The 15329-nt window shown below is 45.0% G+C and overlaps 2 protein-coding genes across 4 annotated transcripts in view; one reads left to right on the forward strand and one right to left on the reverse strand.

The window, feature by feature from the left end:
* Window positions 1-6493: 6493 nt before the first annotated feature.
* Window positions 6494-11818, reverse strand: CETN2 (centrin 2). 2 transcript variants are annotated; one of them, XM_055338272.1, is made up of 5 exons: window positions 11728-11818; window positions 10651-10809; window positions 10211-10339; window positions 7745-7882; window positions 6494-7093 (listed from the first exon to the last, which is right to left on the reverse strand). In XM_055338272.1, exons 1-5 carry the CDS (start codon window positions 11728-11730, stop codon window positions 7004-7006), a joined length of 519 nt encoding a protein of 172 aa, XP_055194247.1. In that variant the 5' UTR covers window positions 11731-11818; the 3' UTR covers window positions 6494-7003. The 2 variants fall into 2 exon arrangements, with proteins under 2 accessions (XP_055194247.1, XP_055194248.1); XM_055338273.1 differs by lacking the exon at window positions 11728-11818 and adding an exon at window positions 11592-11727.
* A 220-nt stretch (window positions 11819-12038) lies between these two features.
* Window positions 12039-15329, forward strand: part of NSDHL (NAD(P) dependent steroid dehydrogenase-like) — a 33827-nt gene continuing 30536 nt past the window's right edge. The window contains exon 1 of one of the 2 annotated variants that reach the window (XM_055338689.1): window positions 12039-12139. The gene's annotated coding sequence lies outside the window, so the exon portion shown is untranslated. The remainder of the gene's footprint in view (window positions 12140-15329) is intronic. The other variant, XM_055338690.1, reaches the window with a different exon arrangement.

Below are 15329 nucleotides of genomic sequence, written 5' to 3' on the forward strand. Positions count from 1 at the left end.
GTCTTTGATTTCCAGCAGAACCTTGGTGTCTAGTTCATGCAGAATGCATTTCTCAGGAGGCCTCAGGCCTGCTCTGGGGATGACTTTTTCCTATCACATACACCAACAGCTCTTTATGCTTCTTTCTCTGTCTGAAGTTACCTTCTTCTGTCTGGAGGGGAAAAGAAGATTTTTTTTCCCTTTTGAAGAGAACAATTGTGTAAGAGTTCCAAACGGGAAACAGGCAGTGTTTGATAGGAGATTGCCCTCTGCTGGCTGTATTAGTTGGGGTTCTCCAGAGAAACCGAATCAATAGGTTGTACATATACATATAATCATATAATTATCTATCTATCATCTATCTATCATCGAGACAGAGACAGAGAGAGATGGATGGATGGATGGATTATAAGGAGTTGGCTCACACGATTATGGAGATGCAGGGCAAATCATCAAGTTGGAGGCCCAAGAGAGCCAATGCTGTAAGTTTCAGTCTGATTGTGAAGGTCTAACAACCAGCAGTGCCAATGGTGTAGTTAGTTCTAGTCTGACCGCTGGCAGGCTCAACATCCAAGAAGAGCTCATGTTTCAGTTTGAGTCAGAAGGCAGGAAAAAGCCAATGTTCCAGTTCAAAGGAGGGATTCTTTCTCTGTTACTGGGGGAAGGGTCAATCTTTTTGTTTAATTAATACCTTCTACTGATTGGATGAGGCCCACCCACATTAGGAAGGGCAATCTGTTTCCTTCAGTCTATAGATTTAAATGTTAATCTCATCCAAAAACATCATCAGAGAAACACCTAAAATGATGTTTGACACCTGCACCTGTAACCCAGTCAGGTTGATACATAAACTTGATCATTGCACTGGTCATGTGAACCTCTTTGGGGGCCTAAACCCATAGCAGGAAGCTGTGATGCATTTAAGTAATGGTCCTAGTGGGTGTTGTAGGCAATCAAAACTCTAAATGAGAAATTAAGATAGAAATAATGTAAACCAAACCAGAGAGAAAGAGAATGGATAAACCAACCTGTTTCCACTTAAGAGTATTTAAAGTCACTGAAATAAGAAGCAAATTGTCTTACTTAAAAGAGTGATAGAGTAGAAAGAACATGAGGTTTAGAGTCAGAAACTCTGAGCTTAAATCTTGGCTATCATGCTTAAACTTCCTGAGCCTCGGTTGCTTTATATGTAAAATGGGATAATAATTATCCATGCCCAACACTGATAATGCAAGGATCAAGTCCTTTCCAAACCATAAGGGGTTTCGGAAACCCTAGGTCTGGGAGTTAATAAAGCCACTGTCCCTAGAATGATCTATTACACGTGACCAGCAAGAAAGAACTGGCTGTGGCTGAGAAAATAACCAAAACTTGGGAAAAAATAATAATGACATTTTGAGGACCTGAGGAGGAAAAAGGCAGAAGGCAAAATAGCACAGAGCATAATTTGTGATCCCATTGCTAGAGACCCTAGAAGGGAAGGAATGTGGCTGGTGAAAGACGGGGATTCTAAGAAGGAGAAATCTGCCTCTCTCACTTCGCATTTCAGAGCAAAAGTTGCCCCAGAAATTTCTCAATCTCAATCCAAATTCAAAAAAATTTTTCTAAGTCAGCCATGTAACTATCCAGGGAGACCTCTAAATGAGCTCATACTGTGAAAAGATATATACTGCAGTAGGCAATTCTTAACACAGCTGCCAGTGTGAGACTCCAGTGTAAGGCATGTTACTTTCCTGCTCAGATCCCAGTGCTGACCACCAACCTATACAACATAACCCTCATTTGGGGTGTTTACAAGACTTTAACTTACCCAACCCCTGCCTCCTTCTGCAACTTGGCATTTTGCACTTGGCTTGCTTTCCCCACTCACACTAAGGTCGCACCTGCCTCGGGGACTTTGCACTTGCTGTTTTCTCTGCCTGGCTACTCTTTCCCCAGATCTCTGCTTGGCTTCAGGTCTTTGCTAGAATGTTATCTCAACAGAGAGATCTTCCCTTGCCACCCTGTCTAAAATAGCCCCCTCTCAATCCTTCACTAGCACTAGTGTAAATCCAATGAAGCTAGCATGTGTGTGTCTCTTTCACTTCAGGGCCTGAGTCAAGGCCTGGATGCTTGTTAAGTATTTGCTGAATGAATGAATAAATACATAAATAAATGTAAAAGATAGAAGGAGAGAACGCATCTAATAATGCATTTTCAAAAAAAAGCAATGATGTGGATCCCAAAGAAAAGTCTCAGGGAGGCTAAAGCTGAAAATGGATTGAGGCTTTCAAAAACTGCTGAGGACAGATAAGTAAAAAGCTTTTTAGTCAGTGCAAGGAAGAAAAAGAGCAACTTTCTGAAAGAAAATAAATCCTCTTTTGTTGGCATATTCTTTCAAGAGGATTGATTTTTCAAGCTCAAAAAGGCCGGAGGATAGGAAAGCGAGATGGCAGGAAATCCAGGCAAGTGGCAAGGTTGCTGGATCCCAGGGGTTCCAGGGAGTGAACAGTTGCCAGGAAGTCTAGATGGGGCAGACACAGCATCGTAGAGATCCCAGGGGCCACGTGGCAGGGAAGGAAGGACATTATAGCAACCCAAATTTGGGTTGACATGCTAGCTTCAGAAATAAAAAAAGGAAGGGGTGGATCAGAGTGACTACTGTAGAGTCATCTTGGTGACATTACTAGACATTTGGGGCAAGGAGGAAAAAGGAAATGGAAATTATAAGCCTCTAAGTGGTAGCAATCAGAAAGCAGGAGAAAGGCAGTGGTTACTTAGAAGACTGGGGGTCAGCAGGGAAAAGCTAGAGAAAGCAAGTTGTGGTTGTCACGTTTTAGAAATGAACCTGGAGCCTCTATGAGAGTTCTAGGAGCCACTGATGAAGATTTGGGTCACTAAATGTGTCCACTATGTCACAGCATGGCCCGCTAGAATGGTGTCACTGCTTTACAGCTGTGATCAATGCAGACTGATTGCTTTTGCCACAGCTGAAGATGCGCAATATGCCAGCGACCTCTAGAATATAGGATGTGGAGCTGAGCAGGTGCTGAGACACGGCATGGAGGAGGGAGCCACTTGCTACAAGGCCATGGAGGGCTCCAAAAAAGGTGGTACCTGGACTGTGGGGGAACTTGGCTTCGTGAGGGTGCAAGCAGTTCTAGTCAAAGCGACATTTCAGTGTGTCTCAGGATGACTGTGGAAGTGCGGCTGACTTGTGGTTGTTGGCAAAGGGCTGCTTTGAGTGTATCACTCCCTTGCAGTGTGTTGGCAAAACTCACAGTATTTGAAAGTGTGACAAAAATCAGCATGTAAAATCTGATAGAAGGCAAATAGACCCCAAGAGGTACCCCAGGGCAGCCAGTGTACATGTCTGCCCTGTCATGCCCTATCAACCTCCTGGTTCCAGCATCAAGTCCAGGTCTGAAAGCCAAGGACTTCCCTCCTCTCTTTAAACAACTTTCTGAGATAGATTTTACTCCTATCGAGCCTGATACGGCTATGGATTAAAGCAGTTGTTGCTGGCAGTTGGAACACTTTGGAGCAAAGAAAAGACTACTCCACTGGAGAGGTCTTTCAAGGAAATTCCCTATGTCCCTGAGTTACTAAGAAGGTCCTCTAGGCCCAACAGGAACTGACTTCTCCTTCTCCAACCCTCCCCTAAAGTCCCCACTCCCACCATCTCCCTGGATCTCTCTGCTGCATCCTTGTAGGAAGTGACCTCAGCTCCCTCTCATCCCCACCCCGCCACCCCTCCACCCCTCCACCCCTCCAACTCTCTGCCCCAGCTCCATAGGAAGGCACTTTTGCTTCCTCTTTACCCACATCCCTACTACCTCCGCATGCCTCTCTCTGGTCCATCTTACATCAACCAGCTTCATCTCCCTCTCCTTCCCAATACCCAGCTCAACACGGAATACCTCGTCTCTCTCTTTCTCTCTCTTGCTCTCCATCCTACCACACCCTAAACTTCTCTACTCCACCCTCACATGAACTAACCTCTCTCGCATTCCCCTCAACTCCACGTGAAGGAATCTCTTCCCCCCCCCTTTCCTCCCAATTGTCATGAACCAATCTTTGTGCTCTGGGTGTCAAATCCCACCCCACACCCCTCCAGCCCCATGAAAACTGACCTCTGCTCCCTCCACCTCCCCATCACCCCCAAGCACCCCACCACCAAGCCCCTACAGTGCTGGACCATCTACATAGAAACCAACCCTTGCTCTCTTTCTGTGCCCTCCCCCCCGCTCACCTGAATCACTTTTTCCTCTCCTCATGGATTGACTTTGGGCCCTCTACTTCTCAGCCCCTTCTCACTCTCCAGGATCTTTCTGGGTTTTGTTTGTTTGTTTGGTTGGTTTGGTTTTAGAGATCTTATTTATTTATTTGAGAGAGAGAGAGACAAAGAAACAGCGACTGAGATAGCAATACAGAGCATGAGCAGGAAGGAGAGGGAAGCAGACACTCCCTCCGCTGAGCAGGGAGCCCAATGTGGGTCTCCATCCCAGGACGCTGGGATCATGACCTGAGCCAAAGGAAGCCACTTAACCTATTGAGCCACCCAGGCGTCCCTCTCCAGGGTCTTTCTAAAATGTCCCCACTTGGACTGACTTCTCCTACCTTCCTCACTGCACTCTACGCTACTTTCTAGTAGACTCTGCTTCCTTTTTTCTGCCTTCGAAGCCTCCTGCATTCCTCTCTAGCTCTGTAGATCCTTCCCGGGACCTGACCTACTCTGCCTCACCTTCCCTATGCACTCTACCCGCTTCAAGTCTTACCTCACTACTCCTCTTCCATTTCCCTCGTCCGATGTCACAGAAACTTTTTCTCCTTCTCTGTCCCCACCCCCTGCCATCTCCCTTACCCCTCTTAGTCCATCCCTACCTGAGCTGACTCTGCCCCCTCCCTCCCCATCACCCTCCACCCGCTCTACAACTCTCTGCATCATCTGCACCTGCACTGACCTCTCCTACTATTTCTTACCCATCCCTTCCTTTCCCTTCAACTACCTGGTCCAGCCCTACATAAACTGACCCTCTCTGCATCCACACTCCCCCACTCCCTTGCAGCTCTCTTTTCTGCCCCCACACAAAGTGGTCCCAGCTGCCTCTCTGTCCCCCTATTCTTGACCCCCATGTGACCTTCTGTGCCAGTCCCACACCCACCGATCCCTCCCTCTGTCCCCATCCCCTCCACTGAGCAACGGCAAACCCGTTTTCAAATGGCTGGCGGGCACCTATATGATGAGCACCTGATGCTTCTTTTTTATGCTTGACGACACGTTACTTCTCGCTCTCCCTCCCCCCCCCCATTCCTGATTCTATTTCATTTATGAGAACATTAAGGAGGAGGAGATAAGAATGTTTCCAGGGTGGCAGTTAATAGTAAAATGGGAAGTCAGGCTCAGTCTTCTCACTCCTTTCCAATATTGTGTGTCTTTTATCAGATCATACGCCTCTTATTAGAAAACAGCAGTATGACAAAGGTCAAACCCTCCCGGTAAATGCTGTCAACTCAGCTTTGGGGGACAGTAAACACAAAAGCTTCAAAGACCCACATCTAACAACGAAGCTATGTGACAACCAGACCAAGGAAATGAGGTTGACAACAAACACTTCTGAAATGCCTTCTTGGCCCTTTGTGTGAGTCTACCCTGGGCCCTTTGCGACTCTGACTTAAGCACAATTCTTCTCCCCACTATACAGACAAGGAATCCAAGGCACATGGATGAGGAGCTTGTCCCCAGTTAGCAGCCAGGAAGAGGCGGAGCTGGTGAGAGGACTCAGGTCTGAGGCTGCTCTAGGCTCCTCTCACCACATGCCAGGGTTTCTCAGGGAATGATCCCCCTGCAGGCGAATGTTGGAGGGTGCCCAAGTTCTCCAGGATGTCAGGATCCAGGGATGAGGGTCATGCCTTTTTACCTGTTCCCCATTTGGGATTACCACTGGAAATACGGGAAACTCAAGTAAAGTTAAATTTCAGATCAACAATGCATAAACAGAAAGTCCAAGTGGGATATACTTGTGCTAAAAAAATTGACCTGAAATTCAAATTGGCTTAGGTGTTCTCTTTACTAGCTAAATCAGGCAACCCTATCCTGGGATTAGGATGCTCCCCAAAAGTTTGAAACCAATTCTCTCCATCTCCCCTTGGCCCTCTTTGTTCTCCACCATCAGCCTCAGGCAGACTTTAATTTTGAGACACTGGCCAGAGGTCGGCTACATTCAACCTACTGTCACAGCAACTTGACTTTCCCTGATTTGTTTAAGCACAAATTACCAACAGGCCTCTCAGCCTTATGCTGTGCCCAAACTATTGTTATGGCAGCATTTAGGTAGAGGTGAAATGGAAACTGCTATTTTTAACCCTGACAAACTCCCAAGGCAAGAAACAATTCAAATCAATAGTAAGGGATAATTTCATCTTCTGTCCATGGGCTGGGAAAAAGTTTGGGATCTCCGGGGCTGCCTTCAACATACTGGTTTAGATTAACTTACAGCCAAGGCTAAAGAACTCATCCATAGAGAACAAAAGCTTAAAATAAGAAAGGCTTTATTTTTTAAGACAAATAGCACAAACACACATCCAAATACAAGTGAGTAAATTCACTGGGTTATATAAAAGAGAAAACTGCACTCAGGTGTCAGAACTAGAAACATCAAAAAAAAAAAAAAAAGAACTAGAAACATCAAGGAACACCCCCTGCTTCTGGTGGCATGGGTACAACATGTGCTTGTCTAAGAAGTCGTTCTGTGGTGGTATACACGTGGAAATGTATGACAATAGTGAGGTGATACAAGAAAGAAATGCAGGTGGGTGAAAGCTTTAAGACCCCTCTGCCACCCTAGTGTGCTCTCGTTTTGCTTCAGGGAATTAAAGCAATCAGCAGGTCACCTTACAGAGAACTGAAATGTCAAAGAAGACTGTCAAATACCTAAAAGATATTCAAGATTGTTACTAAAGTTAAACAGGGAGGTCAGTAGGAGAAAATAGTTTACATTCTCAGAACCCAGGTTTCACACAACAGGAAAGCAAGAGACTGAGCTCAGTAAAGGCTGGTCTTTTTCATGATGCGCAGGAACTCCTGCTCATTGACTTCTCCATCTCCATCACGATCAGCTTCATCGATCATTTCCTGCAGGACAATAAGGATTCAGCTTAGATTCATTCATAAACTAAACTCAAATATGACTGGACAATAGTCTTTCTAACATCACATGAATAGATAGTTGTGGTCCACCCAATGCAAATGTGCACTTTTTGTAACAGCCTGGTTCCCAAAAAGTGATTTGAAAATCAAGCAATGCTTTGTCTCACACACACACACATATCATTGAGAAGGGAACCTGAAGATCACCCTGACCACTGGGATTCCTAAAACTTAAAATAGTAAGTAAAATTGTACAAGTGTTGGGACCCCTGGGGGCTCAGCAGTTGAGCGTCTGCCTTAGGCTCAGGGCCTGATCCCAGGATCCTCCTTGCAAGGAGCCTGCTTCTTCCTCTGCCTGTGTCTCTGCCTGCCTCTCTCTCTCTCTTTCTCTCTCTCTCTGTGTCTCTCATGAATAAATAAATAAATATTTTTAAAAATTGTACAAGTGTCCATTTTTCTGGGAGCAGGGCCCGTAGGTTTGTCATGCTATCAAAGGGGAAATAAAGTGGTCAACAGAGGGACAAGAGAACGCTACGTTTCCTTCAAAGTGGGGCTCACATTGGAGAAAATATAACTCAGAAAAGTCATACAGGGGCTCTGATCAGGAATTGAGTTCCAATATGATGCTTCACAAACCTGCAGCTCCTCGTCAGTGAGGTTCTCACCCAACTCTTTGGCCACACGTTTTAGATTTTTGAATGATATCTTCCCAGTTTCATCATCATCGAAGAGCTTGAAAGCTTTCAGAATTTCTTCTTTGGTATCTTTCTCAGACTTAACAAGTAAAGAGAAAACACAGGAGCAGTTACTCATGCAGCAGCCACAGTAGCACCTAACCCCTCTACGTGGTCTTGATGATGGCCTTTATGACAGGAGATCAAACATCATCCAGGGTAGAAGAGGACAAACTCAGTGACATTATTATCAACACGGAGGCTAAAAAGGAAATATAAAAGAGTGACTTAAAACATTCTTTCTGTACAAACCAAAGAGAAAAAGGAGTAGAGGGTAGAGTTAAAGCTAGGGGAAATATACTGCTTAAGCTGGTGGAAGAGGGATCCTCTTGGAGGGGGTAGGGAGACACAGGGAGGAAAGAGAGGGCATTTAACTTGTTATGAGATCACAGAGAGTTACTGGGATCCCAGGTACTCTGAAAGAGGAAGAGAGGAAATCTCCAAGAACTCAAACTCCAGGAATTCCTGAAAGGAAGCTGAAGATAGAAAGAACCCCTCTGAAACTGAGTGGGGAAATATTAGGAAGACACACCATGAGAGACTCCTAACTCTGGGAAACAAAGAAAGGGTTGCAGAAGGGGTGGAGGGTAGGGAGATGAGGAAACTGGGTGACAGGCACTGAGGAGGGTATGTGATGGGATGAGCACTGGGTGTTATACTATATGTTGGCAAATTGAATTCAAATAAAATATTTAAAAAAAAAGAACTCTAAGCAGAGCAATTTGGGAACCCACCTTCAATGTGGGATGGCTTTACTAGGTAGTTACAGAACATTAGGCTTCCTGATCTCTTAAATTAATACAGACAAAAAATATAGAGGTATGATTAGATGTTTTCTAAGCTAAAGAATCATCAGAGTAGGCATAGACCTGTGACCTGAGACACACAAGGAGTTACTTTTCCACAGGCCAGTTGAGCACAGACAAGCCACACAAAAGAGGAGCCAAAAAGCCATCAAAAAAGTAATGGCCCAAGGGGAACATAAACATACATCCTGGGTGGGAGGACACTCAGGGGAGTGGGGTGGATTGTTCAAGTGACATATTATAGTCTTTCTTGATCCTCTGGATCCTTTAAAATGGGGACACATGGGCAGCCCCGGTGGCTCAGTGGTTTAGCGCTGCCTTCAGCCCAGGGCCTGATCCTGGAGACCCAGGATCGAGTCCCGCATCAGGCTCCCTGCATGGAGCCTGCTTCTCCCTCTGTCTGTGTCTCTGCCTCTCTCTCTCTCTCTCTCTCTCTCTCTGTGTCTGTGTGTGTGTGTGTATCTCATGAATAAATAAATAAAATATTAAAAAAAATAAAATGGGGACAAGTGAGGCACTAGGGAATGGGTGACTTCAACCTTGAAAGTGCTGAAAGGATGCAGTGAAATGCCGGGACACCTGCACCCCGATGTTTACAGCAGCAATGCCCACAATAGCCACACTGTGGAAGGAGCCTCGGTGTCCATCGACAGACGATGGTAGAGAAGCTGTGGTCTATGTATACAATGGAATATTCCTCAGCCATTAGAAACGACAAATACCCACCATTTGCTTCAACATGGATGGAACTGGAGGGTATTATGCTGAGTGAAATAAGTCAATCAGAGAAGGACAAACGTTATATGGTCTCATTCACTTGGGGAATATAAAAGTCAACAAAAGGGAATAAAGGGAAAGGAGAGAAAATGAGTGAAAATATCAGTGAGGGTGACAAAACATGAGAGACACCTAATTCTGGGAAATGAACAGGGGTAGTGGAAGGGGACGTAGGCGGGGGGTTGGGGTGACTGGGTGATGGGCACTGGGGGGGGCACTTGGCGGGATGAGCACTGGGTGTTATACTATATGTTGGCAAATCGAACTCCAAAAAATAAAAATAAAAAAATAAAAAATAAAATCAGAAAAAAAGAAAAAAAATGAAAGTGCTGAAAGGCCAAATTCCCAGTGTAGTAGAAAACACAGCTGTCAGAAGTCACCTGCCCTCAGGCTAGAGCCGCCCAGAATCAGAAACGAGAGAGAAAAGAATTTTGACCTTTAAAGTATAGGCATTTCATCTTGGCAGGCAGTGCAATATTGCTGGTGTTTACAGGTTTTACTGCTTGTGGTTAGCACGTTAACACATCACTTGGAAAAAAATAATCACAAAAGAGTGACAGCAGCAGATCTCTTACTCGAAGGGTAAACTGACTTTTCCTGTGATTCTGTGGCCTTGAAGAGAGCCAGACAGAACCTAAGCATCCTGTCAGTCATAAGAACTGCCCTTTTTCAGCAGAACTCTCCAGTTGGTATTAACCTTTCTTCAGTGAAGACATTTTTATATCTAGATTCAAATTTGTTCACCAATATGGGTGGAAAATAGGCTGATTATCCTAGTAACTTACCATTTTCTGAGTCATCACAGTCAAGAAGTCACTAAAGTTCATTTTTCCTGTCCCTTCCTTATCGATTTCACTTATCATTTTTTTGATCTCTTCTTTTTTGGGTTCAAAGCCCAGTGCCCTCATTGCCACCTACAATGAAAACAGGATCATGTCAATATGCACATCAAAACCTGGCAGGAACAAAAATGACAGCGAGAGCATGAGGCCAGCATCTGACACAATCATGTTAAAATGACTGGGAAACACTATAGCGTTATGCAGATTGATATATGTGCTCAATTTTATTTTATAACACTTCAGGTAAATAAAGACAGGAGAATAGAAAAACAGGAAAACTTTTTGCAGGGAGAAGAGGGCAAAAGGGGTAGAGCAGTAACAAGGAAAGAAGAGAAAGAAGTAGAGGAAAGCAAGGCAGTACAGTGGGAATGTAAAGGGCTTGCCTTAAGTTCCTTTACGTCTATGGTCCCAGTTCCATCAGCATCAAAGAGATCAAAAGCTTCCCGGATTTCCTGTTTCTGCTCTTCAGTCAGCTCCGGCTTAGGACTCATCCTTTTTCGTTGGGCAGATGATGCCATGCTTGCCTTCTTAAAGTTAGAGGCCTTTAGGTGTTTTACAAACACAGAAGTACGATATTAAGTGATGCAATCCATATTTTACATAAAATAGTTACAAATATTTACATAAAATATTTACACCAAGCAATTCCACAGCTTTGCTTAATAGGAGAGATAACAGGGCTTTACTGGAAACAATGAATCTTTCCGTGCACCGCTATCCCTCCTTCTTTTTTCCTGTTCTTTGTAGAAGCAAGGAGATCCCGTGTTCCTTTGCACATCTCTTATTGAAAATCATCCCCAAAGAGATCCAGCCAGGGAGCTGACTGTGGATAACTGTACAGATGATCGGCTGTCCTTGAATTTGGCGATCCTAATTCGAGAAAAGCCCTTACAACATTGGCTCGCAGTATTCCTCCTCTCTGTACTCCAACTTTGCGATTACTTCTACATTTGGCCCAATATTACTACTTTGCTAAGGTGTATAATAAAATTCCATCCACTCGGCAGGTCTGTGCCTACTTTAATTAGATCAAAACGTCTCCCGAAAGATCCCTGTATTTATTCAGAATGCACGTTAACAATCAAACATAAAAAACCTCCTCCCAGGTCTGTGGGTAAACTTTGGTAGCACGAAGCGACCAGGAGGTCAGGGTCTGAGAGGTCAGGGCCTGCGGGTAACCCGAGTATTCTTTGACCAGGGGCAGTCACGCGGGGGCTGGCAGGGGAAGGCCACGCGCGCCCGAGGGATGGGTGGGCGCAGACTGAACGAAGGGGAGGCGGCGCAGGGCCGCAGGCCCAGGTGGCGGCCGACGTCTCTACCCTACCCTTCCGGGAACGAGCCGAGAGGAAGTAGGCGCACTCCAAAGCCGAGAGCGGCGCGGGAGCGACGGCAGGGCCACACGAAGCCAGAGAAGGGCTCAGCCCCTGGCCGCGGGGCACCAAAGGGCGGCCCCCACTCACCATTGCCGATGGACTCCGCGGCCCGTTGTTACGGCAACCGACGTACACACTGACTCGGCGCCGTTCCCACCGCCCCGCGCGCGCGGCTCCGCTCCCCATTGGCAGCCCGCTCGCCGCCGCTGCTCCCCATTGGCGGGGAGCCGTGGTGGGTGGGGCTAAGGGGACAAAGGCCAGGCCCAGGGCAAGGGGGCTGTGCTTTCACAGCCGAGGCCTGGCCTCATTGGACAGAATCACATTATGAGCGCCGATTGGCTGAGCCGGCGCCGAGCTGAGCCAATCCCCTTGGCGGAGGCAGCTCGGCCGATCCTCGGCTCATGCGGGTGGGGAGAAAAGGGTGACCGCCAGCGGCCCGGGGCCTTTGGGTGCAAGCTGAGGGCGCGCTGAGGCTGGCCGGGGGGTCGCCTACGGACGGGTAAGGGTCACGACCTCACCCTCGGAGGCTGCCTTCTATCCGCTACTGGGTGGGAGGGTAGGGGGCTGGGTGGGGCCTTCCGGTTGGGGGCTTTCTAGTCTGGCTTAAGACTGAATTTGGAAAGAGGGGCCAGAGAAGACCGTGACCTTGAGGGTCAGAGCAGAGACTGCTCAAGGGACAGCAGAGCCAGAGAAGGGAATGGGAGTGTCGAGGAGGTGTGGACAGCTGCGACTTAGAAACCGAATCCAGCCGAGGCTCTCCCTTTGAGGGGGAGTTTTGAGGGAGTGAAACAGATACGACTGAGCATGAGGGGACAGGTCATCAAAATGTACTTTTTGACACCCACTCGGGCGGAGACACTGGGCAAAGTCACACAAGAGTTTTGAAAGTGTGAGGGGTGCCTGGAGACTGTTCTTTTATAAAACTCTGTTAAATTTCTTTTGTTTTCTTTAATCATGATAAGTGCAGTCTTTATTCCCCATCACCGATGTAACGTATCCCCCCCCCCCCCCCGCCACCTCCCCTCTGGTCACCATCAGTGTGTTCTCTGTAGTTAAGAGTCTGTTTCTTGGTCGGCCTCTCTTCACCCCCCCCCCATGTTCATTTATTTTGTTTCTTAAATTCTACATATGAATGAAATCATACGGTATTTGTCTTTCTCTGACATTTCACTTGCCATAATATTCTCTAGCCCCATCCATGTCAATGCAAATGGCAAGGTTTCATTTCTTATGGCTGGATGGTATTCCCCACACACGCACACACATACACACACACCCCACATCTCCTTTATCCACTCATCTGTTGATGGACACTTGGGCTGCTTGCGGATCTCAGCTATCATGAACAATGCTGCTACAAACATCGGTGTGCATGGATCCCTTTGAATTTGTATTTGTGTTCTTTGAGTAAATACCCAGTAGTGCAATTACTGGATCATGAGAGGAGTTGTATTTTCAATTTTTTGTCGAACCTCCATACTGTTTTACGCAGTGGCTGCACAGGTTGCATTCGCAGCAACACCGGGAGACGGTTCCCCTTTCTCCGCATCCTTGCCAGCACCTGCTGTTTTTTGTGTTGTTGATTTTCGCCATTCTGGCAGCTGAGGGGATGTCTCATTGTAGTTTTTATTTGCATTCCCCCAGTGATGAGTGATGTTGAGCATCTTTTCATGTATCTGTTGGCCATCTGAATGTCTCCTTTGAAGAAATATATGTTTATGTCTTCAGCCAACTTTTTAATTAGTTTATTTGTTTTGGGGTGCTTACGTTGTATTAGTTCTTTATATATTTGTGGATACTAACCCTTTATCAGATACGTCATTTGCAAATATCTTCTCCCATTCTGTAGATTTCCTTTTAGTTTTATTGATTGTTTCCTTTGCTGTTTGTTGATTGTTTCTAGAAACTTGGTGTTTTGATGTAGTCTCGATAGTTTATTTTTGCTTTTGTTTCCCTTGCTTCAGGAGACATGTAGAAAAATGTTGCTATAGCTGAAGTCAGAAATATTACTGTTGGTGCTCTCTTCAAGGATTTTTGGGGTTTCAGGTCGGACATTTAGGTCTTTAATCCAAATTTTGAGTTTATTTTTCTACATAGTGTAAGAAGTGTGGTCCAGTTTCAATCTTTTGCATGAGGCTGTCCAGCTTTCCCAATAACATTTGTTGAAGAGACTTTTTCCCATTGAATATTTTTTCCTGCTTTCTCGAAGATCCACATAGTTGTGGGTTTATTTCTGGGTTTTCTATTCTGTTTTATGGATCTCTGTGTCTATTTTTTGTAAGTACCATACTGTTTTAATTACTACTGCTTTGTAATATAATTTGAAATCTGAGATTGTGATACCTTCAATTTTGTTTTTCTTTTTCAAGATTACTGTGGCTATTCGAGGTCTTTCATGGTTCCATAAAAATTTTAGGGTTGTTCTAGCTCTGTGAAAAATGCCTTTGGTATTTTGATAGGGATTGCATTAAATGTGTAGATTGCTTTTGGGTAGTATGGACATTTTAACAATATTTGCTCCTCCTACCCACAAGAATGGAATGTCTTTCCAGTCTTTGCATCATCTTGAATTTCTTTCATCACTGTTTTATAGTTTTTAGAATACAGCTCTTTCACCTTTTTGGCTAAGTATATTCCTAGATATTGTGTTGTTTTGGTGCAGTTGTAGATAGGATTGTTTTATTAATTTCACTTTCTGCTGCTTCATTATTAGTGTGTAGGAATGCAGCAGATAGTTTTGTACATTAATATTGTATCCTGCGACTTTACTAATTTCATTTATCAGGTTTTTTTGTGGACTCTTTAGGGTTTTCTATATATAGTATCCTGTCATCTGCAAATAGTGAGAATTTTACTTCTTTACCAGTTTGGATGTCTATTATTTATATATGTTATCTAATTGCTGTGACTAGGATTTCTAGTAGTATCTTGAATAAAGTGGTGAGACTGGACATCCTTGTCTTCTTGCTCCTGACCTTAGGGGAAAAGCTCTCTGTTTTTCCCTATTTAGTGTGATCTTAGCTGTGGGCTTTCCATACAAGGCCCTTATTACATTGAGATATGTTCTCTCAAGACATACTTTGTTGAGGGTTTTTATCATGAACGGGTGTTGTACTTTGTCAAATGCTTTTTCTACATCTATTGAGATAATCATACGGTTTTTATCCTTTCTCTTTTTTTAAGATTTTATTGATTTATTCATGAAAGGCAGAGAGAAAGGCAGAGACACAGGCAGAGGGAGAAGCAGGCTCCCTGCAGGGAGGCTGATGCGGGACTCGATCCCAGGACCCCGGGATCACAACCTGAGCCAAAGGCAGATGCTCCACCACTGAGCACCCAGGTGCCCCTATCCTTTCTCTTACTGATGTGATATATCACATTCATTGACCTGCAAATATGGAACCACTCTTGCCTCCCAGGAATAAATCCCACTTGATCGTGGTGTATTTTTTTTTAATGTATTGTTCGATTCCGTTTGCTAAGGTTTTGTTGAGGATTTTTTGCATCTATATTTGTAAGAGATGTTGGCCTGTGGTTCTCTTTCTCTGGTGTCATCTGGTTTTGGTATCAGGGTGATACTGACTTCATAGGATGAATTTGGGGTTTTCCTTCCTCTTGTAGTTTTTGGAATAACTTGAGAAGAATAGGTAGCATTTGCCAGTGAAGCCATTGGGTCCTGGACTTTAGTT

Source organism: Nyctereutes procyonoides, unplaced genomic scaffold (assembly GCF_905146905.1).
Source record: "Nyctereutes procyonoides isolate TBG_1078 unplaced genomic scaffold, NYPRO_anot_genome, whole genome shotgun sequence".
NCBI lineage: Eukaryota > Metazoa > Chordata > Mammalia > Carnivora > Canidae > Nyctereutes > Nyctereutes procyonoides.